Source organism: Leptidea sinapis, chromosome 43, assembly GCF_905404315.1.
Source record: "Leptidea sinapis chromosome 43, ilLepSina1.1, whole genome shotgun sequence".
Lineage (NCBI taxonomy): Eukaryota > Metazoa > Arthropoda > Insecta > Lepidoptera > Pieridae > Leptidea > Leptidea sinapis.
Genome location: NC_066307.1, coordinates 133,039 through 158,148, shown reverse-complemented (window position 1 = coordinate 158,148; position 25,110 = coordinate 133,039). Strand labels below are relative to the sequence as shown.

At 38.5% G+C, this 25,110-nt stretch overlaps 1 protein-coding gene across 1 annotated transcript in view; it reads left to right on the top strand.

The window, feature by feature from the left end:
* LOC126977128 (gustatory receptor for sugar taste 64e-like) overlaps nt 1–24,279 on the top strand; it is a 33,956-nt gene extending 9,677 nt beyond the window's left edge. The window contains exons 4-9 of the mRNA XM_050825832.1: nt 1,295–1,417; nt 2,823–2,977; nt 16,424–16,474; nt 22,113–22,275; nt 22,917–23,006; nt 24,205–24,279. Coding sequence (XP_050681789.1) covers nt 1,295–1,417; nt 2,823–2,977; nt 16,424–16,474; nt 22,113–22,275; nt 22,917–23,006; nt 24,205–24,279 — 657 coding nt within the window. The remainder of the gene's footprint in view (nt 1–1,294; nt 1,418–2,822; nt 2,978–16,423; nt 16,475–22,112; nt 22,276–22,916; nt 23,007–24,204) is intronic.
* The last annotated feature ends 831 nt before the right edge of the window (nt 24,280–25,110 follow it).

The following is a 25,110-nucleotide window of genomic DNA, read 5'->3' as shown; positions in this document are numbered from 1 at the left end:
AAACAGGACAAAACAAATTATTATTTGAAATTATTACCGATTTAAGATTTTACAAAAAAATACTGTTATGTTGTAAATTACGTAATATAAATTAACATGATCATAAGTTTTGCTCGCATCAAAGTAATAATGATTATTACGTGGGGTACTCAGAAAGTCTTGAGAAATTAAAAAATCACCTTAAATGGATAAAATAAATTTAAAAATATATAAATCTTTTGAAAGTACTCTATACCAACCTCTATACAAAGTCTCATGCGCCTAAAACAGATTTCGAAACACCATTTCCAGTCAGCCGCAGACACTTTTGGTACGGGATTCCAAAAATGATGTTCCACGTACTAAGGGGCGGGACTGCAACTATGAAACGTGATGTGTTTTGATATAAGTTTGAAGTAGTTGTAATTACAGTATGGCGACGAAGTATAATCTGGTTAAGTTTGAAAGCGAACACTTACTTAAGAAGTAGTGGATTTCGACTATCTCTGTTTTTTACAAAAAAAGCCATCATCTGTCTACCACAGCATGTTTCATACAATCGAGTGAATCGCTTTTATCTTAGAGAGTTTCGCTATATTGCGAGATTCTATAATTATAGGTTTTGTCACCTCTTACAATGATGTAAACGCGCCGAAACAAGCCTTCTTTTTTTCTCTTCAAATTTATTGATCATGTCACTGCCCCATTCCATACCTTCATACCTTCTGAACTCCGGTGAGGTTGTGCTCAGATGCTCGTGTAGAATCTAATGAACGCTTCCCGGTCCAAACTGCACTTTATGCAATTATGTTTAAATAAATATAAGACACACATACAATAATAGATTATTAAGTACTTTTCATTGCTAGCACATAATCCTCGGTGACAGCTCTCGAAGAATGACCATTTTTTTTCGTTCCCTCAACGATAGAGGACTTTGCTGAAATTCGTTATGCCAATGGTTGACGGTTGATTTACTAGTCTCGTCTGGTTTAAGGGCTTTTTGAAATCATAAAAAACCATCGAACGAAAATGTTCCCGACGCATTTTTCAATGATACACGATAATTAAATGTAGCTCTCAAACAATATGGAGGTTAATTTGAAATTCGAACTTATTCGTAAAATATAATCACACTTATAATATATTATATCATAATTTAAATAGTCACAACCAGCCAGGGCTTTTTATACATAAATACTTTATTTCACAATAATTTCTGAGTAGCCTGTATATGCACTGAGACTCGAGGACTTATATTGAGCAAAATAACCAATTCTGAATGTATGAAAGTAAAACAACTTCTGATTTTCAGTTTTTAAACATCCAATGCACTTTTAACTGGAACTTTGCGGATTTATTTGTAATTTGTGTGAGTTTCTATTTAATATCTCGGCTAAACCAAGTATACAGAAAAATTGTAGCAGCTAAAGAAAAGGTAATTAAAATAGCTTTAATTTAATTCAAATTTAATTCAAATATTTTTATTCAAAATAGGATGTGACATCACTTATTGAACGTCAAAAACTACCCATACCAAAAAGAATGCCTCAGACCTGAAAAGAATGGGCGCAACAAACTCAGCAGGCTTCTTTTTTTTATACAAAATATGTTTATAAAGTAATATTGTACAATTAAAGTTATTATTTAACAGCCTGAGAGCGGTTGCTCCATTCCCAATCTGTGTAATCATTAAGAAATTCATTTAAGTTATATTATACCTGGGTCAATAAACACTCGTGGCGTCATTCATTCGTGTTTTTTTACCCTCACTATACATTATACAACTGTTGAATAAAATTCTAGAATAGGATTGGTTTTTGTGAATAAATATAATAGATATCAAAATGACTGTTGCTTTTTTTTATGGAATACGAGGACAAACGAGCGTATGGGTCACCTGTTGTTAAGTGATCACCGCCGCCCACAATCTCTTGCAACACCAGAGGAATCACAGGAGCGTTGCCGGCCTTTAAGGAAGGTGTACGCGCTTTTTTTGAAGGTACCCATGTCGTATCGTCCCGGAAACACCGCACAAGGAAGTTCATTCCACAGCTTTGTAGTACGTGGAAGAAAGCTCCTTGTAAACCGCACTGTGGAGTCGTCGTGAAGCAATAATGTGTAAGTATTATTGTGTTTTGGTCTGAAGGGTGCCGTACCTTTTTTTTATGAAATTAAGGGATGAGACGAGCAGGACGTTCAGCTGATGGTAATTGATACGCTGAAACGCAGTAATGTGTATACATTACCGTGTTTCGGTCTGAAAGGCGCCGTAGCTAGTGAAATTACTGGGCAAATGAGACAATGAAACATCTTGCGGCACTGCATTATAATGGGCAGTCGTCTCGTCCCTTATTGTCATAAAATAAATTGTTTAAACTGAATAACGCATTTGTGATGTTCTTTTGAAATTTAGTCTGGTACTAATATGTAGTTTTATGGTAGCTTATTTTTTTTATTCTCAGATATATTATAAATTTACTATATAGATAATTAACCATTATTTTTGCTACTATTTTTTTTATATAAAATACTGTAACAGGGTAATAAGTATATTACCTTGTCACTTAATCGATTTTAAGATTGGTAAGATTTAGATTTTAATTTAATTTTATAAGCGTTTTAAACAATTTTATTGCTTTTTATACAAGCCAATCTAGTATTTCAATATTTGAAATGACTCTAGGAGAGCTGAGTATTAAATTTTATTTTATAAAATTCACCAGAGTATTTTTTTTGATTATAATATATCATATTGTTATAGTTCTTTATTTACGAATATAAAACAAGAACTTGATGACATGATACTTGTAAAGATTAAATTACAGTTTCATCTGTTTCAGCAAATTGAAATTCCATTTTGGAGAAGTATTCGAGAAGAGTATAATAGAGACACGAAACTCGTGCGGCGTTTTAATGATGTTATTGGTGGAATCATATTTATATCATATGCTAACAATCTATTCTTTATTTGTATGCAATTGAGAAACACTCTTGCGTGAGTACTTACATTATATTACTTGCTTTCTGTTGTGTACGATATTCTTACAATCCAAACCTCTGTGTAGTTTTCAATACTTATAAAAAAAACTACGTTTAAAAAAACCAACTTCAAAAACTGAAAGGTAACAAATAACTAAAAATTTAATTTAATACACCTTTAACTTTAATATTAATAAATACTATTATTTGTATGTAATAATGCTATTATATCTATATATATAAAACAAAGTCGTGTTAGTTACACCATTTATAACTCAAGAACGGAGTTACGCAGGCCCAACACGGCTAAACCTGCATACGTTGCCACCCCGTACCCCGACGTAGTGCTGATCGAGCACCCATTGTCTTTTACATTTCTTTAGTTTAATTATAATATTGTTTAATCAGTCTTGTTCCAATTTACCTGTGAGTAACATAAAATATTGTTAAATAAAGTGCTTTTTAAAAACTCAATTCCTGACGCCCGATACATAACTGGCGCAGTCGAATAGTCTTGCGGTAGCTTCTTTTCGTCGGTATAAAATCTTCCGAGTGTAAAGTAGCCGTGGTTTTCGAGCCGCTAAACCGCAAGAATTAAAGAACCTCGTCGGTCGTTGGTACATCATCATCAACGCGCACGGAAACCCGGAACATTGGGAATTCACGCGCTGGGCAAGACTCGACAGCAGATGCAGATGCTGATTTGGTGAGTACTCTCGCTATTCAAGTATCCTGGTATATCTACTGTCCTAGTATTATATATATTTTATTATAAAAGTTAAAGAACGTTGCGTACAGCTAATATCGCTAAATAACGGGTTATACTTACTTAGTAACAAGAAAGGTGTATCTAGGTGATAAGTACCGAGTATTAGAACAATAGTGTAATCTGAAACGCAATGTCTTTCAGTGAATGTGATAAAGATTTTAAATTCCTTGCCGAGCCACTGTATGATGGGAACCCAAAGTTATTAAATTTTTATATTAGAGAAGTAGAGAATATTATACAACTATTAAGTGAACCCTCCCGGGTTCACCCGGCATTTATATGTTTATCAAAAAGTAAGTTAGGAGGTGTCGCTATTGATGCGATAGCCTACGATGAGTCGTTAATAACGTGGGACTCCATTAAAAACGCTCTAATTAGACGTTTAGGAGAACCGCGCAACGAAAACCAGGTGATGCAGGAGCTCACGCGGACCCGTAGGAATAAATACGAAGATGCGGAGACATTTGGCAACTGACTCCGTGAGTTGTTAGATACTCTGTACTCGGTCGGTAAACACGGTGACCGTTCGTACTATGAGGAAATGGCTATAGAGCAATATACTAATCAATTAGACATCAATGTTTCGTTAGGAGTTAGAATAAGTAAACCGTTAACATTAGAGTCAGCAATTATGGGAGCAAGGCAGGAACCTTTTTATAACGGGTCACCTACTTCCCATTTTAAGCAAAAGGATGCCCCTAGAGTTTCGCAACAGCGGAATATTCCGTCAAGGAATTTTATAGGGACGCAACCTCAGCACCACCAGCCTTCAAATTTCGTAAATAGTCAAAATATGTCTATACCCCCTACACCTAATTTTAAGAGAAACTCGTGTAATTTTAGGAATAGTAACAGCGCGAACTTTAGGCAATTTAATGTACCTCAAAGACAGGTAATAGCTTAAATAAGTTCCGATGTTACTATGTGGTCCGTGAGTAAACAGTATGCTGCTCAGAACGTTTTCTATACTCAAGGTCAACCAGTATATGGGAATGAATGCCACAGCAACTACAACGAAGGTGAGTACCCATATCATGTAGTACACCTGAAGAGGAGTACCAGCAGGATTTTCCTCAAACCCAGGAGATGCCAGACCAGACCTAGTGAAAATAAACTTGTTGGTCAGGGATCACCTCCCTTACATAGAAATACCCGAATTAGAAGGTAAGTTTCTTATTGACACTGGAGCAAGCCGAAGTGTAATTGCTTCAGATGCTATTTTTAATACTTATTATGAACTTAATCTGAAATATGAACCTTTTGAAATATCAAAGGCTCAGAGCGTTTCTCGTCATAATTATGTAATAAACCTACCCTTACCACCAATTTTTAATATTAATCTTAGTCATAAATTTCTTATATTTGATTTCGATCCTAAATATAGAGGTCTTATAGGTTGTGACTTATTGAGGTCACTAAAAAGTACAATAGATTTAAATAAAAATATATTGCGCACATCGGCGGTAGATATTCCGATGTACCTAAATAAACCAATTAGGAAGATTAAAATAGGTCCTAAATGTGAAAAATTGGTTCAAGTTAAAACACATCATATCGATGGCCAATATTTACAAGAAAAACTTCATTGGTCGGAAGACTTAGAGTCACCCGCAGCCTTTGTGACGTTAAAAAATGGTTCCTTTTTTTTTTTTTTTATGGAATAGGAGGACAAACGAGCGTACGGGTCACCTGGTGTTAAGTGATCACCGCCGCCCACACTCTCCTGCAACACCAGAGGAATCACAAGAGCGTTGCCGGCCTTTAAGGAAGGTGTACGCGCTTTTCTTGAAGATACCCATGTCGTATCGTCCCGGAAACACCGCACAAGGAAGCTCATTCCACAGCTTCGTGGTACGAGGAAGAAAGCTCCTTGAAAACCGCACTGTGGAGGACCGCCACACATCCAGATGGTGGGGATGATATCGTAACTTGTGGCGTGTCGTACGAAGGTGAAATTCGGCGGCAGGAATCAGGTTGAACAGCTCTTCGGAACACTCCCCGTGATAAATGCGGTAGAAGACACACAATGAAGCGACGTCTCTACGCAACGCCAAGTGATCCAGCCGTTCACAGAGTACTGGGTCCCCGACAATTCGAGCTGCTCTGCGTTGCACGCGGTCAAATGGGTCGAGCTGATACTGGGGTGCACCAGACCAGAGATGACAGCAATACTCCATGTGAGGCCGGACCTGCGCTTTGTAGAGCGCTAGAATGTGGGCCGGCTTGAAGTATTGCCGTGCTCTATTTATGACGCCCAGTTTCTTTGAAGCCAGTTTGGCTTTGCCCTCCAGATGGCCACGGAATTGGCAATTGCTCGAGATTTCGAGACCCAGTATTCCGATACTAGGCGAGGCTTTAAGGGAAGTGTTCTCGAAGAGCGGTGATACGGCAAATGGGGTTTTTTTAGTGGTAAACGCGCAAACTTGAGTCTTCTGGGGGTTAAATTGGACAAGGTTCAACTTACCCCATTCCGCGACCTTCTCGAGAGAGGACTCGATAGAAGACACAAGTTTCACCCGGCACTGGTCGACGTTTTCCCGAGAGAGACCTGCATGGCCCGTGTATACGGCATCACCAGTGCTGTCGTCTGCATAGCAATGCATGTTGGCGGTGTCCAACATATCATTGATATGCAGAAGAAACAGCGTGGGAGATAGCACACAGCCTTGGGGCACTCCAGCGTTCACGGGCTTGGGATTCGAGCAATAACCGTCGATAACGACCTGTATGCTGCGCCCAGTGAGGAAGCTGGAGGTCCACTTGCATAAGCTCTCGGGAAGCCCAAATGATGGAAGTTTTGCGAGGAGCACCTTGTGCCATACACGATCAAAGGCCTTCGCTATATCCAGATTAACTGCCAGGCCTTCCCCCTTGCTTTCAATAGCCGCCGCCCATCTGTGTGTTAGGTATACCAGAAGATCGCCAGTCGACCGACCATGGCGAAAGCCGTACTGCCGGTCGTTGATCAACTGGTGACCCTCAAGGTATACCAAGAGCTGGCGGTTAATTATGCTCTCCATAATTTTGGAGAGTAGGGAGGTAATAGCAATAGGCCTGTAGTTTGCCGGATCCGAACTGTCTCCTTTTTTTGGGATCGGATGGACAAGGGCTGACTTCCATGAATCAGGGACTACGCCTTTTGAATAAGAGTGCCGGAATAAACGCGTTAGCACCGGCGTCAACTCAGGGGCACACGTTCTAAGCACGATTGGAGAAATGCCATCCGGCCCGCTCGACTTCCTGACGTCCAACGAAAACAGAGCTCGCCTAACAGTTTTCTGTCGGAACTGTACTTCAGGCATGGAGCTCTGACACCGCGGGATGGTAGGCGGTGTTTTTCCGTTGTCGTCAAGAGTCGAGTTGGAGGAAAAAAGAGTGCACAGGATATCGGCTTTCTCTTTTGCCGTATGGGCCAGGGTGTCATTCCTCATGTGCAACGGCGGCATGGACGGCTGGTTGAAGTTACCAAGAGCAGCTTTCGACAACGACCAGAACTTGCGTGTTCCGGTCGGGTAACTGGAAAGCTGCTCGCCAATTTTGACGACGTGCTTCGATTTCGCACGGGCGATTTGCCGCTTAAAAAATCTGGAGGCACGGTTATATTTCCTCTTCAGAACTTTGCAGTTCGGATCCTTTGAGCCCAGCGCCGCAACCCAAGTTCGATACGCCTGTTTTTTGCAGTCAGATGCTGCTTTAACTGACGCATCGAACCAGGGCTGTGATCTGCCACCGATCGGTACTACAGAGCTTGGTATAAAAATATCCATGCCCTGCAGTATCACATCGGCTACTGCAACGGCGCAGGCACTAGGATCATCTGAAAGGAAACAAACCCTGCCCCAAGGGTAGGATGCAAAAAAGGAACGCATCCTATCCCAATCTGCTGACTTGTAGTGCCAAACGCGGCGGGTCGCTGGTGGTCTGCGACGTTGGCGTCGGATAGGCACTACACTCCTGACCAGGCAATGGTCGGACGTTCCGAGAGGGGCGTCGACAGAGACCTGGTAACCATCGGGATGTGTAGTCAGCAGAAGATCTAATAAGGACGGCATGTGGCTATCCACATCCGGGAGCCGCGTCGGCGACTCAACCAATTGGGACAGACCATACGCCAATGCAAAATTATGCACAGATCGCCCTGCGTAGTCTGTGGTACGTGATCCAAGCCATTCGGCATTGTGCCCGTTGAAATCACCCAAGACTACGATTTCAGCGGAGGGGATCTGAGCAAGCACGTCATCAAATGCCGCTTGAACGCAGCCCATGAGGTGCTTCGTTTCTTCAGAACCACTGTTATAAATTATAATAACGAAAATAAATTTATCCCAGTTGTAACCAATATTAAGTTAGAAAAATATCTGATAATCTAAAAACAAGTAAAATAAATTCGTTAAAAGTAAATCCAGATGTGGACAAAATATTAAAAGAAAATTTAAATCAAATACGTACAAATTACATTAATGAAGAAGAAAAAAGGGAAGTAACAAAAATATGTTATCAATATCGAGAAATTTTTTATTTAAAACATATATCCTTAACTTTCACTCATGCTGTGAAACACGAACTAAGATTGACAAATAACAACCCTATCTTTGTTCGTAACTACAGACAAGCCCCTAAACAACGGGACGAAATAAAGAAACAAATGGATAACTTATTACGACAAGGTATCATAAGAGAGAGCATATCACCTTGGTCGTGTCCAACACATATAATACCGAAGAAACCAGATGCGTCCGGTAAAGTTAAATGGCGTCTTGTTATAGATTATAGACGTCTTAATGATAGAATAGTAGAAGATAAGTATCCCTTGCCTAACATACTTGATAGGTTAGGAAGAGCCCAATACTTTACAACATTAGATTTAGCTAGTGGGTACCATCAAGTGGAAAAGCACCCTAATGATATAGAAAAGACAGCATTCTCTACAGAGAGAGGGCATTACAAATTTTTAAGAATGCCCTTTGGCTTAAAAAACGCACCAAGTACGTTTCAGAGGCTAATGGACCATATACTTAGAGGCCTTAGCAACGTTTATTCGTACCTTGATGACGTAATAATAGCTTCTACATCCCTTCAGGAACACATTGACAAACTTAGACAGGTATTTGATAGATTTAAAACTCATAATTTAAAAATACAGCTTGAAAAATCTGAATTTTTACAAAAACGTGAACTTTTTAGGGTACGAACTAACGGACGAAGGTCTTAAACCAAATAAAGACAAAATAAAAGCCGTATTAAACTTCCCACTGCCCCAAAATCAAAAAGAAATAAAAGCTTTTCTTGGACTTGTAGGATACTACAGGAAGTTCATAACGATTTTGCTAAACTTACCAAAACCAATGACACTTTGTCTAAAGAAATAAAGTAAAGTTACACACAACGCTGAATTTATTGATTCTTTTAATAAATGTAAACAAATCTTAACAAATGCCCCAATCTTACAATATCCAAACTTTGATAAACCGTTTATAGTAACAACAGATGCATCAGACGTAGCTTTTGGCGCGGTTTTATCCCAAGGAAAAGTGGGATCGGATAAGCCGGTAACCTACGCATCACGTACGCTTTCCGACACAGAATCGCGTTATTCAACTATTGAAAATGAATTGTTAGCCATTATATGGGCAACAAAATATTTTAGACCTTATCTATATGGTAACAAATTTACAATTTACATAGACCACAGACCACTCACTTGGCTTATGTCATTAAAGAACCCTAATTCTAAGTTAACTCGTTGGCGTCTAAAGCTTGCTGAGTATGATTATAACGTAATATATAAAAAAGGACGTCAAAACACTAATGCACATGCATTATGTAGGGTTAAAATTTTCCATAATAGCATAGATTCCCTAGCTGTAAATTTTGAAGATAATTACGACGGTAATATAATAGATAGAATTTTTGAAAATACACGTAGAGAAAACGAGATGGAGCAATCAGCCCAAAATAATGTGGAAGAACCTGAATCATCCACAAGTAACATTAACTTACCAGTACTTGTACTCTCTCAGGCTGAATCAGACAGCATGAGTGCAGTCACAATTAGTGAGAACCAGTTAATAAGTACAAATTACACCCAACCTGATACTATACTGCACCGCATACTAATACTGACAGACGCTATAGACAAAAAATTGAAGCAATTTCACATACGATCAACCCCTGGTTTAGAATATAGAGTCGATAATCGCTCTAAAACAGTCATCAAAGATGTGTTTATTCCAATTAATAATACGGAACAGGAAATTATACGTTTCTTAAAAGAACACACTATAGCAGGTAGAATATTCCGTTGCTATTTCTATAATGAAGAGCTATACTTGGCCTTTTCCAGAGTATATACTACAATCTTTAACGATAGAGGCCCCAAATTAATTAGATGCACAGCTCGCGTCACTTTAGTTGAAAATAAAAATGAACAACAAGAATTAATTAAGAAATACCACGAAGGAAAAACAGCCCATCGAGGTATTCAAGAGACGCATAAGCAGTTACATCGAAATTACCATTGGCCTAACATGTTACTTACGATTCAAAGATATATATTATACCTAGTAGTTGAGAAAGTTGACAAACATAAAAAATGTATTTCAGTTTTTCTAGATCTCAAGAAAGCTTTTGTCTCTCTCCCCATTCTTATACATAAACTAGAAGCTATTGGTATTAGAGGAACACAGCTACAACTATTCAGTCACTATCTTTCTGAACGTAAGCAAAAAGTAAAACTAGGTGACTGCACCAGCGAATACGAGTCAGTATCATACGGCGTACCACAGGGCAGCGTTCTTGGCCCAACCCTATTTTTAATATATATAAATGACTTATGTGATATGAAGCTCAAGAACCCAAACATCTTCTCGTATGCCGATGACACTGCGATAGTATTCACTGGTGACTCGTGTGAATGTAAAAAACTTACATCTAACTGGTTAGAACCCAAATCCTATGACTGGGTAGAACAGTTGCTGAGTAGCTAGTTGTGTATGCTACAAGTATATTTATATAAATACACACTCACGCGCACACACACATACACACACACACACACACACACACACATACACACACTTGCACACTAAACACTCATTTCCCTTCTTTCCCCTTTCTCTGATCATGTCTATTTTATATATAGTAGTAACGTAACGTATAATGGTAGAACTTTCACAAATAGTTTTAAAGTACATATTATTTCATTTGTGTAATTTGCATTGTAAAAAAAAGGTCAAAATTATATTTTTATTAGTTAACTTTTACATGTATGAATAACTCTTAAGTATAATGTAATTTTGTTTGTTATAAATAAAGGTTAAAGAGCGGTGACTCCCAACACAGGCGATAAGCTTAACGGGAGACACCTGCCCCTAGTTTTTAAGTACTTTTTGTTAAAGAAATAAACAATTTATTATTTATTATTATTATTATTATTATTATTATTATATGAAGTACCTATGTATATTCATTTTCATCCCAATATTCAGTTCGTTCAAATATATTTAGTAAATTCAGTTCGTTTAAATATATTTAGTAAATACCAATGTGACATATGTCTTAAAGCGAAATCCATTTAAACCAGCTTTAGCATTAACTGATACACCCAGAAAACCAATGGAACACCTTTACATGGATCTGTACTCGACAGGAGGAGTTACATTTCTAACTATAATCGATAATTTTTCTAAATTTGCTCAAGCTATTCCCATCAGTGCATGTAGCAGTGTTCACGTAGCAGACGCACTATTACAAGTCATATCCACATTGGGACTTCCATACCAAATCACAACAGACTCAGACACAAAGTTTGATAATGATGTAATCAAAGATATTTGTGCATTACACAATATTCATATACACTTCACAACACTGTATAACCCTAATTCTAATTCACCAATAGGACGGTTACACTCAACTCTTTCAGAAATATTTAGAATTCAAAAGATGACAAATAAGGATGACACAACTGAAACAATAATGAAATATGCACTCATTGCGTATAATAACACTATACACTCAGCTACAAATTACGCTCCACATGAAATTCTATTCGGACACACAGCATCACGAAACCCTTTAGAAATTTACTATCCCAAGGTGTTTTACCAGGATTATGTAATAAAACACAAGATGAACACTGAAGCCGTACAAGAATGCATAGCAGCTCATATGTCAAAAAAAAGGGGGCTGTCATCGCCAAGCGCAACCAAAACGCCGAAGAAATTGCGCTCAAGGTAGGTGGTAATAGTATACAAACAAGTAGCTAAGACAGCAAGAAATGATAAAACTAAGCCCGTATTTAAAGGTCCGTATAAAATTATTCATCTTCACCTTAATAACGTAGCGGAGATTATAGGTAACCACCCTAACTCAAAATCAATCACAGTACACTTCAAGCTTCTACGAATACCTCATCTTGTTTCAGGATCCACATCTCAGGAGCAATCGTGCTCACAACAACCGCCGACGACGTAACGCTTGTCCCTATAAATGATGAGAACGGAATCCTTTTGCTTAAACAGGGTCAAGTACTACGACAAGTCGATTATTTTAATCTTGCATGTGTGTATAATGTCACGTATTACGATTTAACATCAATTAAACTTTTACCTTTATTCGAGAGTGTTAAAGCTGCCGAAAAAGATACATCGATTGGAGACATGCATAGATCGTACAAAGATCAAATAGCACATAGTATATCTCTTATAAGTAAAAAAAATTGTTTTATTATTCCGCACATTAATAGAAGGAAGAGAGGCCTTGTAAATGGTTTAGGCTCTGTAGTAAAATCAATCACAGGAAATTTGGATAACGATGATGCACTTAAATTCGAAGCAGAAATTTCTAATATTCATAATAAAGTAAATAATATCGCGAGCACCCAGGGCAAATCCCTAATACTTGCCGAAAATACCATTAAAGAATTAAGCCATCAAATTGAAAAAAATAATTTAAATCAAAATAAATTGCTTCTAACCATCCAAATCCAAAAATCAATCACGGATTAGCGATAAAATTGCCAACCATTTACATTTCATAGAAATGTACGTAGAAATAGATTTTAGCTTACAAATTTTATAAGATAGATTAAAAATTTTAGAAGACGCAATGACTTTTGCGCAATTAGGAGTAATGCACCCTAGTATAAAGTCCATGTAACCTTTTAAATGAAATTTCAATAATTCATAAAAAACATAAGTTTTTGCCAGTAGCAGATGTAAGTTTAAATAAGATTCATGAGTTGTAAAAATCTATAAAAGTAAAATCATATAGTACGGAACATTCTTTGACTTTTATCTTAGAAATCCCTTCCATTGATTCTAATATATATGACCTCATCCACATGTACTCCATCCCTAACTTGTCAAACCTAACTAACATTCTAAAATCCAAATACCTAGCACTTGGTAGCGATGAGTACGAATACCTGGAAGGCAAATGCAGAACAATCAACGGAAACACGCAGCTCTGCGAGATGTCCAACACAGCATCAACGATGTCATCGGAAGATTGTATTATATCGCGAATTCAACACCGCACGTCAAACTGTACACGCGCGAAAATGCAGATTAATAAAAGTATAGTGCAGAGGATCAAGGACAATACTTGGATAATTGTGCTGAGAGAAGAAGCAGTCATCCACATCAAGTGTTTAGCAAAATCTACATATAAAAAGGCTTCAGGTACATTCTTACTTACCCTTACAGAGGAATACCAAGTTGAGATACTCAATAAAACATTAAACTCAAACCGCAAAGAGATTACATTTAATGAAGTTGTTAATGGGAAAATATAGAACTGGACAACCTGCAGCACCTGCCCAAGACATATATGTCACGGAGGAACCACACTGGACCACCATGATGGCAACACCAAGTTGGACTACCCTTATCCTATATGGCTTGCTGATTGCTGTTGGAGTCACAAGGATCATTAGCTGGAGGAAGTCGCACGCAGCCAAGGACACCGCTGTACAACACAGTGAGGACATTGTAGGAAGCTGCCGGGTCAGCTTCCAGCTTAAAGAGGGAGGAGTAACGCAGGCCCAACACGGCTAAACCTGCATACGTTGCCACTCCGTACCCCGACGTAGTGCTGATCGAGCACCCATTGTCTTTTACATTTCTTTAGTTTAATTATAATATTGTTTAATCAGTCTTGTTCCAATTTACCTCTGAGTAACATTAAATATTGTTAAATAAAGTGCTTTTTAAAAACTCAATTCCCGACGCCCGATACATAACTACGGCTAGATCAATTTTTCTGTTGTTTGATTTTTTGGATTTCTCTTAGTCCGGAATAGGATAATAAATAATAAAATATCGAAAAAATCACGAAAAAATATTATTATAAAAAAGAATTATTTTCTGATACATATTGTATGGATTGACATTTTGATGACATCTTGAGAATAGAAAGAATTCAATGAAATTTTTGTTAGTTTCACGCTACATGAGTAATAAAATACAACTGACAGTGCACGTCATGTTATTCAAGTTGACTGGTTGGTGTGTTTGTTTCGAGTGTGCGAGTGAATATTAGTTTATTGTGCCGATATTATCATTAACAATGTCATGACTAAGACGATCAAATTATTCCTGACAAAGACGTAATGCAACTAGGATTCGAAACATTGCGAATGAAAGGACTGAAGATAAGAACCGCATTAGTGTGGATCGACGTGGTGCTATGAATCACAAGAGCAAAGCGTAGCAGCCCGTAAAACGGATCGGCTGGCAATACGAAATCATCCAGTAAAACCTAAGAGATCAACAACTTATAGATAATTTTCGACGCACAAGAAGAAATTTATGAAGTACTGATTTCAATCAAGCAGCGTTTCGATACGATTGCAGTACTTATACTGTACTGTAGTACTGCTTGCATACTAGCTTTCGCATTGGGCCGATGGACGTTGTTTGCGAGTATTCTGCGGAGAAACGCAAGAATTGTGTTTTCTGGAAAACACTCAAAAATACAATGTTTGTTTCCAAATGACCTCATTTGGGGCAGACATCTTAGAACGAAAGGCCGGCAACGCTCTTGTGATTCCTCTGGTGTTGCAAGAGAATGTGGGCGGCGGTGATCACTTAACACCAGGTGACCCGCACACTCGTTTGTTCTGGTATTCCATAAATATTCCTATGTATTATGTATGCTAATTCTAAAAAAAGTGTTTATAAATCAGTAATACGGGTTTTGCTTTTGATATTGTAGATATATGGACAGATTCACCATCATATTGGATCACTGCAACCTCTCGAAGATGCACAGCTTAAATTCTTACAATTATACATCACGCTTCAATGATAATAACTATTCTTCAGATCTGCAGCAACTACTTAATGAACATTTTGCATGTCGAGTTAGCCTGCAAATCTTTAATTTCCGATATTTCTTGCATTCGCCCTGACCATTCAAATCTTAAGGCCAATCCTTGAAAGTTTGTGGTCTGAATCAAGACAATCCATTTCCCATGTTCAATCTATATACATATAAGAGATTTCCAGGTATATAGTCACTCATCACGATATCTCTGGAACCACTAGAGCTAAAGACTTGAAATTTGGTAGGAATATTCTTTTCAACGAGTAGAAGTCATCTAAGATTTTCCAAAATTCCATCCGCAAGAGTTTTTTTTTATTATGAACAGAACAACGTCTGTCGGGTCAGCTAGTTAATATTAAAGGTAAATGTGTATTAAATTAAATTTTTAGTTATTTATTAGTTTTCAGTTTTTGAAGTCAGTTTTTTTAAACGTATTTTTTTTTTATTTTTTACTTTTTAATGTGAGTTAATAATTGTAATACATAACCAATCTGAATGAAAACTCCTAAAAAAGCCGTACACAAAAAACAATTATATCATCGAGGTAAACAAAAATTTTCATAAATATTTGCCCAGTATTGTTCTAAAATGAAAACTACTGGGCCAAACTATGTAAAATGGCATATATCCTGCTTCGAACTAAAGAAAAATTACGTAAATTGGATAATAAATATTAGAGTAATTGGTGTACATACATAAAAAAGATATACCGATCGAATTGATGACCTCTTCCTTTTTGAAGTCGGTTAAAAATGAATGTAAGTTATGATTATAAACAGCTTCCTATTTGCAGGTCAGATCAAAATTCATATAAAACCTTTGATAAGCTTAAACGTTGGGAGTTATTTTTTTTATGACAATACGGGATGAGACGAGCAGGATGTTTAGCTGATGGTAATTGATACGCCCTGCCGATTACAATGCAGTGCCGCTCAAGATTCTTGAAAAACCCAAACATTCTGCGAGGCACTACAATTATTGTGCTCGTCACCTGGATTGGATTTTTACCACTTTTGCCGGCCTCTGCTCTCATGTACAGTTGTTACGGTGTGCAAAACAATCATCACTAGGATGTAATCATCAATAGATTAACTATGATTTAAATGAAATAAAATGAAATATATCTTTATTGCACACGACAAAATAATTAAACATAACAAAAATCGAGACTACAAAAAGCAATGGTCGGCCTTATCTATTCTACCAGGCAATTGTAATGAAGTAGTTTTAGTTGAAAAGATAACAGACGACGCTTGCGCTTACCTACTGAAATAGTGCGTTGATGTATAACTTATTTATTTGGTCCTAAATTTGTTTGAAATTAAGAAAAAATGCATTAAACTATCATTGTAATCATTTTTACAGAAAGGGAATTAAGGCTACGCCACCATGCAGTATTGAGAGTCAAGATAAAAGGCAAGTTTAAATACCTGTTTCGTTCTGTCATATAAATTGGAACTGAAGTAATCAGCAATAAGGCAAAGTCATCATATTCATTTAAACTTAATATTTCCTAAAAAAAATGATGGGAGAGGAGGACAAGTGAGCTTACGTGTTACCTGATGTTATCATGTATCATACGAGGGTAGCCAGTCTTTTATATAAGTGTACGCGCATTTTTTGACGGTACCCATTACGAAAGTCCCTTGAAAACCCCACTATTGGTTTCGGAGTATCTTGCGAAGGTGGAATTTGGTCGCAAGAATCAGACCAAACAGCTCTACGGAACACTCCCCGATAAGTGCGATAGAAGACAAACAGTGAACCGTCTCTACGCAATATTTCATAGAGTACTGATAATTTGGGTAGCTTTACGTTGTACACGGTCAAATGATTCGAGCTGATACTACACGACAAGAAACCACAAGGGTGTATTAAAAGAAAATTGTACTCGTCGATATTACTCTACACAGAAGAGACATCTTCTGGTCAAGACTACTTTAAGCGCAGATTAAATTACACCGCAATATGACAACCTGTGAAAGTTCTTAATGCTTGAAGAAGGTATTTAAGATTAATATTACTGCGATTGTTAATTACTCAAATGGTCCCTATATTTTGAGTAATGACTTAAAACAAAGCGATACGTTATAACTATAATCACAGAGTTTAACTTGGATGTTAATTATGTTGGCAAAGTGTGAATATGTTGACTTACTTGACTTGAGTTCCTATAGCCCCTAGCTGGGACATTGTGGATTTCACTCTAGTCTTTCCGATAACTTTTGACCCATTTCTGATGGTCTATTAACTCTGCCTTTGACGGTCCCAAGACCGTATGAAAAAATAGGAGGGTTGGCTGAGTGAAGATCTAACCAGCCGCAAAAGATCAACGTCGAGCATCGGGCGACGTTAATTAACCCGAAGAAACTCTGGCCTAACAAGCCAGAACCTGCTGGAGGTAGGAAATGACCCCCACAACTCGCAACTCTGTTCATCGACAGAATCGAGGGCCTTGGCTAAGTCGCCCGGGCCGTGAGGTAGAATACCTCTTTAAAAAGTTACCCTAATCCCGTGCCGATGGGATGCATGGCTTGCAGGAGGCAAGTTCTAAGCGCCAACCTCGGCGGACCCGGCAAACGCCGTTGTATTTTGCCCTCTTGAGGGAATGGGCGTCACCCCTCTTGTGACGTATTAAATCGACCCTACTCGTGGGAACAAAATCAAAATGAGCAATAATAAACAAAATTTAGATAAGAATGACCCAAAAACTATGACCCAACAACTTTTACACAAAGGAATGTTCATAAACCGCCCAAGATCAAGCTCTTTTAGTGGAACAACTAATCAAGGGAATATTGAACTGATAGATAAAACAGCTGGAGAATCAGAAGAACAGCTGTTCACAAAAGTGCTTTATGGCAAAAGGCTAAGATCCAGTCCAGACGCAGTAAAGCGCAATCAAAACCAGACAAAATTGAATTACTGGCTTGCTACACCAGTAGTACCAACATCCAACAGCTTCAAAGGGCTCGACGATATAGAGCAACCCGATAAACCAGAAATACAAACACAGAAGCCCACAAGACCTCCTCCACTATTTATTGATGGAGTGAAGAACATACAACCCTAAATGAAATTATTAGAAGCCGTAGCAAAAGGAGAATATGAAATAAAGGTATTACGAGGCGACAGAGTTAAGATACAATCGAAAACAGCCGAATCATACTCCACTATTTACAAAGAACTGAAGGTTAAAGATACGGAATTCTATAGATACCAGCCAAAACAAGACCGCAGTTTTAGAGTTGTCCTAAACAATCTACACCCATCTACAGACAAAGAGGATATAAAAATAGCTATTGAGGCGCTTCACCATAAAGTTATAAATATCTGGAACATTCAAAACTCTAGAACAAAACAGGCGCTTTCAATGTGGAACATCGAATTAGGACCTCTTGAAAATAATAAAGACATTTATAGCGTTAAATATCTACTACAATGTCGCATATCATTTGGAGCACCCAGACCAAGGCGAGTAATTCCTCAATGCACTTATTGCCAAGATTACAACCACACACAAAGATTTAGCAACAGAAAGCCCAGATGCGTCAAATGTGCGTGTTCTCATCACACTTCAGCTTGTTACTTACTTAAAAGAAGTTTATTATATCCTTTGCGAGGGAAACCACCCAGCTAACTACAAAGGTTGCACAGCCTACAAAGAGCTGTTGAAAGTCCGATATCCCGCTCCAATCACCAAAGCAAGAAAAGGCCATGGATACCCTAGAAAGGAACAAGAACCTGCAAACAAATTAACAAGTAATGGAAAATCCTATGCTCAAGCTACAAAAGAAGTCCCTGAACAACCTAAGACACAAACAATGAACACAAAAGATGAAAATCTAAAAACGAATGAACTCAAAACAATTACGGAATCACTTGTTGCCCTGATGAACCAAGTTCTGACCCAGACCCTAACCGATCTAATCTCAAAAATGCCATCACATTCACAGCATTAAAAATGTGTGTATGGAATGCCAATGGCTTGTCAAACCAACTCGGAAGAGTTAAAAATATTCGTCAAAATAAACCACATAGATGTTTTACTAATCTCGGAAACCCACTTCACATACAAAAGCCACTTTAGTCTACCAGGATACAACATGTACCATACTGATCACCCAAACAACAAAGCACATGGAGGATCGGCCGTTCTTATCCGGTCAAACATCAAGCACCATTTAATAGAACACTACTGCAAAAACTACATTCAGGCTACAAACATTGTGATAACGGACTGGATTAGTGACATCACTATATCGGCCCTCTATTGTCCACCTAAATTTACTATAAAAGAAACGGAGTTCAGTAATTTCTTTCAGCTACTTGGACATAGGTTTATTGCAGGAGGTGATTTTAATTCCAAGCATTCGTTTTGGGGTTCCAGGCTTATCCTACCTAGAGGACGAGAACTTCTTAAATGCATACAAAAAAGAAATATGAACGTGGTATCATCTGGTCAACCGACTTACTGGCCAACAGACAAAAGAAAAATCCCAGATATTATAGATTTTTGTGTCAGCAAAGGAATCGCAAAGAATATCATATCGTGTCAGAGTTGCTGGGACCTATCCTCAGACCACTCTCCAATCATAGTAGAACTACACACTACCCCTCAAGAATGCATCAGAAAATGCGCTCTGCATAACAAAAGAACTAACTGGTCCCTATTTCGTGAGCTTACAGAAAAAGCATTCCAAGAATCAGTTAGTCTCAAATCAAAAGATGAAATAACAGAAGCGGTACTATATTTCAACAAGAGTGTGCAAGATGCAGCTTGGTCGTCGACCCCACCACTATCATCTAGAAACCGCGATACCCACGTAGCGAAACACATATTTGATTTAATAATCAAAAAGAGGAGAATACGGAAACGCTGGCAAACAACCAGAGGTTTGAGTGTTGCGAAAAAACAACTTAACCACGCCAACAGACAGCTAAAGCGTACTCTAGAGAAAGATCGTAATGACGGATTTCATAATTATCTCACCAGCCTGGCTGCTACTGCTTCCTCAGATTATTCTTTATGGAAAGCCACTAGAAGACTAAAACGGCCCGTCAACGTCTCTCCTCCTATAAGAAAATCTGGTGGTACCTGGGCACGGACAGACCAAGAGAAAGCCAGAATCTTCTCAGAGCACCTCTCAAACGTCTTTACTCCTCACCCATACGACGGCTCACCAGAAGATGCAGCAGAAATTACTAACCACTTATACAGTCCTAAAGATACGCAGGAGACGCCTCTTAAATTTACAAAAACAGAAGTTGCCCGAATTATAAAAAAAATCGGACGCAAAAAAGGCTCCAGGATACGACCTTATTACAAACCGTATATTACACGAACTACCTGAATCTGGTATAACTTTCCTTACGTCACTCTTTAATGCGATGACCTAACTGCAGTTCTTTCCTCTGGAGTGGAAGGTCGCATAAATTGTAATGCTGTTTAAGCCAGAGAAACAACCTGAAGAAACGAAATCGTATAGACCCATCAGTCTGTTACCTATTCCATCTAAAATATACGAATCTCTATTGCTACAACGAATCTTGCCTGTACTCAAAGAAAAGAAGCTTATTACTGATCACCAGTTTGGATTTCGCAGCAAGCATGCCACTATCGACCAAGTACACAGACTAACAAAATATATCATGGAAGCACTGGAAGGTAAATTTTACTGCACCAGTGCTTTCCTGGACATATCTCAAGCGTTTGACCGAGTGCAGATTGTTATTTAAATTGAAAAATGCGTCATTTCATAGTACAACAAGGGGAAGCACTGTCTAATCTCTGCCCTATAAAAGCAGGAGTTCCACAGGGCAGCGTACTGGGTCCCATACTCTACTTACCCTTCACTGCGGATGTGCCGACATCTGAATCCTTAATAACGGGAACCTTTGCTGACGATACCGCTATACTAGCTACACATAGCGACCCAAAAACAGCCTTACAAAAGTTAACAAGGGTTAAATGACATATCCCTATGGCTCAAAAAGTGGCGGATAAAAGCAAATGAAACAAAATCTGTTAATGTAACGTTCACTTTAAGAAGAGACTCTTGTCCTCCAGTTAGAGTTAACATCATTGTAGTCCCACAGGCAGATCATGTGAGATACCTTGGATTGCACTTAGATAAAAGACTTACCTGGCAAAAACATATTTTCACTAAGCGAAAGCAACTTGGTATCCAAACGAGAAAACTTTACTGGCTCATTGGATGAAAGTCTCAATTGTCTCTGCAAAACAAAATACTCATATACAAGGCAATACTGAAGCCCGTCTGGACGTACGGAATCCAACTGTGGGGTACTGCTTCCCATTCAAATATTGAAATTCTACAAAGGTTTCAAAATAAAGTACTCCGCATGATAACCAATGCCCCCTGGTTTGTACCCAACGAATTATTACACCGCGACCTACGCCTGCTAACCGTAAGAGAGGAAATTGTACGCTATACCAGAATTTACAAAGAGCGCATCGAAATACACCCAAATACTCTGGCTCGGCCACTTATGGAAAATCACAACAAAGCGCGACGCCTAAAACGCAAAATACCCCAAGATTTAATACGATCACCTCATACACAGTAAACACAGCTACTACTTTAACATTGAGGATGTGACACAGGTCACATACCGAGCGCGCCAGCGATAGCACCAACCAACATACTGCTGAATGTCCCAGAAAGGAGACAGATTGTAGTAAATAAAGGGTACTTGGGGATTACAGTAAAGCTTGCCTTAGTTGAAATTCATTCGAGGATTGTGGCCTATCCAGCCTGATTTGAGACTGATGAATCGCGAGTTAATTACAGCGTTCCTAAAGATGATCATTGGAAATTTTGTCAAGACAGTGAATATTGCGAATTTAGCGAAGGCATCAAGTAATGAAAACCCGGTGTTAATATATTATTATCACCAGATATGAAGTTGATTTTGACGAAATTTCGTTGCAAGTTTTAATAAGAAGTTGAAATTAAAATTGAATCATAAACTAATTTGCTGCTATTTACGATCTTTATAATATACATTACATGAAATGTTCTATTTGCAGGCCATTACAAGGATACGAGCAAGCAGTGTATTTCATGTATTCGTTTATATTCCTCGTCGTTCGATCACTGAGTGTTTCGCTGATAGCGGCACAAGTACACACTGCGAGCTTGGCGCCTGCTCAGATATTGTATGATATTCCATCGTCGCACTTTAATATTGAGGTGACTATAATTATTTCTTTTATAAATAAATATCTTAGAAAATGAATACGTCTAGATAGAGTCTCTAGATAAAGTCTATCTAGACGTATAAATGTTCTAAGATATAAATAAAAGGAAATTACATTGTTTGTTTTGGCATTTTGTTGAAATCAATGGGAAAAACTTTTGATGTAAATTCAACAATATACAATACACAGATAGCTTAATTCCCGCTTTTTAATTTAAGAGTCCTGATTTCCGTGACGAGCACAATTGTAGTACCGCTCAGAATTTTTGGGTTTTTCAAGAAGCGGCACTGCATTGTAATGCAGCATTTCCGCGTTGGATAGCTAGCCTGATCCGTTGACTGCCAGCACTTGGGTTACCAGTAGCCTTAATGAGGTGCGAAGATAGTCCTTTGTACATTCTCCACGCCTCTATGCCCCAAGGGCCAAGTATCTCGACACCAAACGGCACAAAGATGACTCACTGAGACCAACATATTTACGACGCTTGCTGTCTTCGGCAGTCGAAGCAGCAGCCCCAGCACCAACTGAAGTAACTTGGACATGAGAAGGAGCCAGAGCCTTTTGATTTCATAAAAAATCTTAAATTTCAGCGCTTGAGGTAAAAATTAGACGTATTTTCATTCACTGTTCTAGATGCGAAGGCTTATGGACCAGATACATGGAACCACTGTCGCGTTGAGTGGTCTACAGTTCTTTCAGATCAAAAGAGGATTGGTTCTCACTGTAAGTTTAATTTAAAATCCTTTTGATTCATACTGGCTGAATCACGAAACACTTTTGCAAATATCCGCGGCACAGCGAGAAGCGTCCGTTGAGACGAACTGTTCTCAGGTGGCAACAGATCAAATGTCCTCACAATCGGTGAGGGTAATTGTATCTCATACAAAGTGCGCCTCCCAGCCCGAGAACATATCGCCGTACATCTTTATCTATCGCTCAGAGTTCTCTCAAGCTGGTGGTAGGTGATGTAGTCTAATGTGAGCCACATTCGCCCAACTCTACTGCGGCGGATTGGTTGGGAGTCGACGTCAACCAACACCTCTACTACGCCTTATCTCGGTAACGCCACTAGGTAACATCTGGTTTGCTTTACAGATACAATAATTTCCGGCTTAAACCTTGAAATTCTTCTCACTCACTCCTTAATGAATAAACTTTATAATAGCAAAAGAATAATTAACTTTGATTCGGTAATTTCAGAACATAAAATAATCAAATAAACATGCTAATAAAGCTTTATAAAGGAATAATTACTCAAAAAATTGTCGAATCCGCGAAGTGATCAGTTGGTTAGAGTCGTGGGTTCGAGACCCGCATCGTTCATATAATTTTGTTTTTCAAATTTTATTGGAGTATTAATCCTAGAAGTGATGGTTTTCACTTTAAAAATATAACAAATTGTTTAGATTTACGAGAGCGAGATCTCAAGTCAATTTCCTAATATGCCAATATTTATTGGGGTTGAGCAGGTTATCAACTGTAAAGTAGATCCTGTAGATGAAGCCACAAGCTGAGAGTTGAACAAGGCATACAAGATCTTATGATGATACGTCACTCGAACGGTTTCCTCAGTTGGTCTAACCATCACTGCACGGAAGCTCTGGCACGGAACGCCAGAGGTCGTGGGTGCGAGTCCCGCATCGTTCATAAAATTTTGTTTTTCAAATTTTATTTGTGTTGTAATCCTAGAAGTGAGGGTAATCACTTTAAAACATAACAAAGTAATCGGTGTACATACATAAAAAAATAACAATCGAATTGACAACCTTCTTTTTGAAGCCGTTTAAACATCTTTTTATGTTTGCAACTGGACACATGTTCTTCATTGCCCACAGATGTACGAAATACTATCAAAGTATCTCAACCAGAGACCCAAATATGTCTGCAAATTTCAAGTACTATAAGATATTTTCATTTTCAGATTGCTGGGACGATAGTAACATATGAGTTAGTCTTGTTGCAGTTCTCTGACGTCACACAAACGAATGTTGAATAGATATAATTCATTACATGTATTGTAATCATAACAACCAAATAACTGTACTAAAAACAATTCTTAAAGCTATATTTACAATTCTATGATTTTATGATATTCAATTAAATTATTATTTCAGCATTGGATAGCTAGGCTGATCCGTGGACCAAAACCTTGGGAAATGAGGAGGAGCCAGAGTGTCACGCAAGTCACGTCCCAAAACAGGACCCTTCCATTCTCCCTTCCTTTTAATCATCATTTCAGCTGGATGAGGTGCACTGCTGACAATGCCCTCCCCCAAATATCGCCATGACGATCGGTCCTGCGTTGCCCTCATCCAACCGATTCCGGCGATATTGATTGACAAGAACGTCGGTCCATCTTGTTTTTTCTTATATGAGAGGGGGCAAACGGGCAAGAGGCTCACGGGATGGGGAGAGGAGAGGCAACCGCCCATGGACATCCGCAACAACAGGTGTGTCAAGAAATGCGTTGCCGGCCTTTAAGGTGGGAGTATGCTTTTTCTTGAAGGTCCCTAAGTCGTATCTGTTCGGGAAGACCGCTGCCGGTAGTTGATTCCACAAAGTGGCTGTGCGAGGCAAGAAATTTCGAACAAAACGAGCGGTCGTGGAATGCCAGACGTCTACGTGATGCGGTACTTTGCACGTAATGTCCGGTGGTGGAATTCGGCCACTGGAATCATCCCGAACAGCTCCTCTGAGCACTCCCCGTGATAAATGCGGTAGAAGATGCAGAGAGAAACCACATCTCTACGCAATACTAAAGAATCAAGCCGATCGGAGATGACTTGATCGTCGATGATTCGAGCCGCTCTTCGTTGTATGCGGTCAA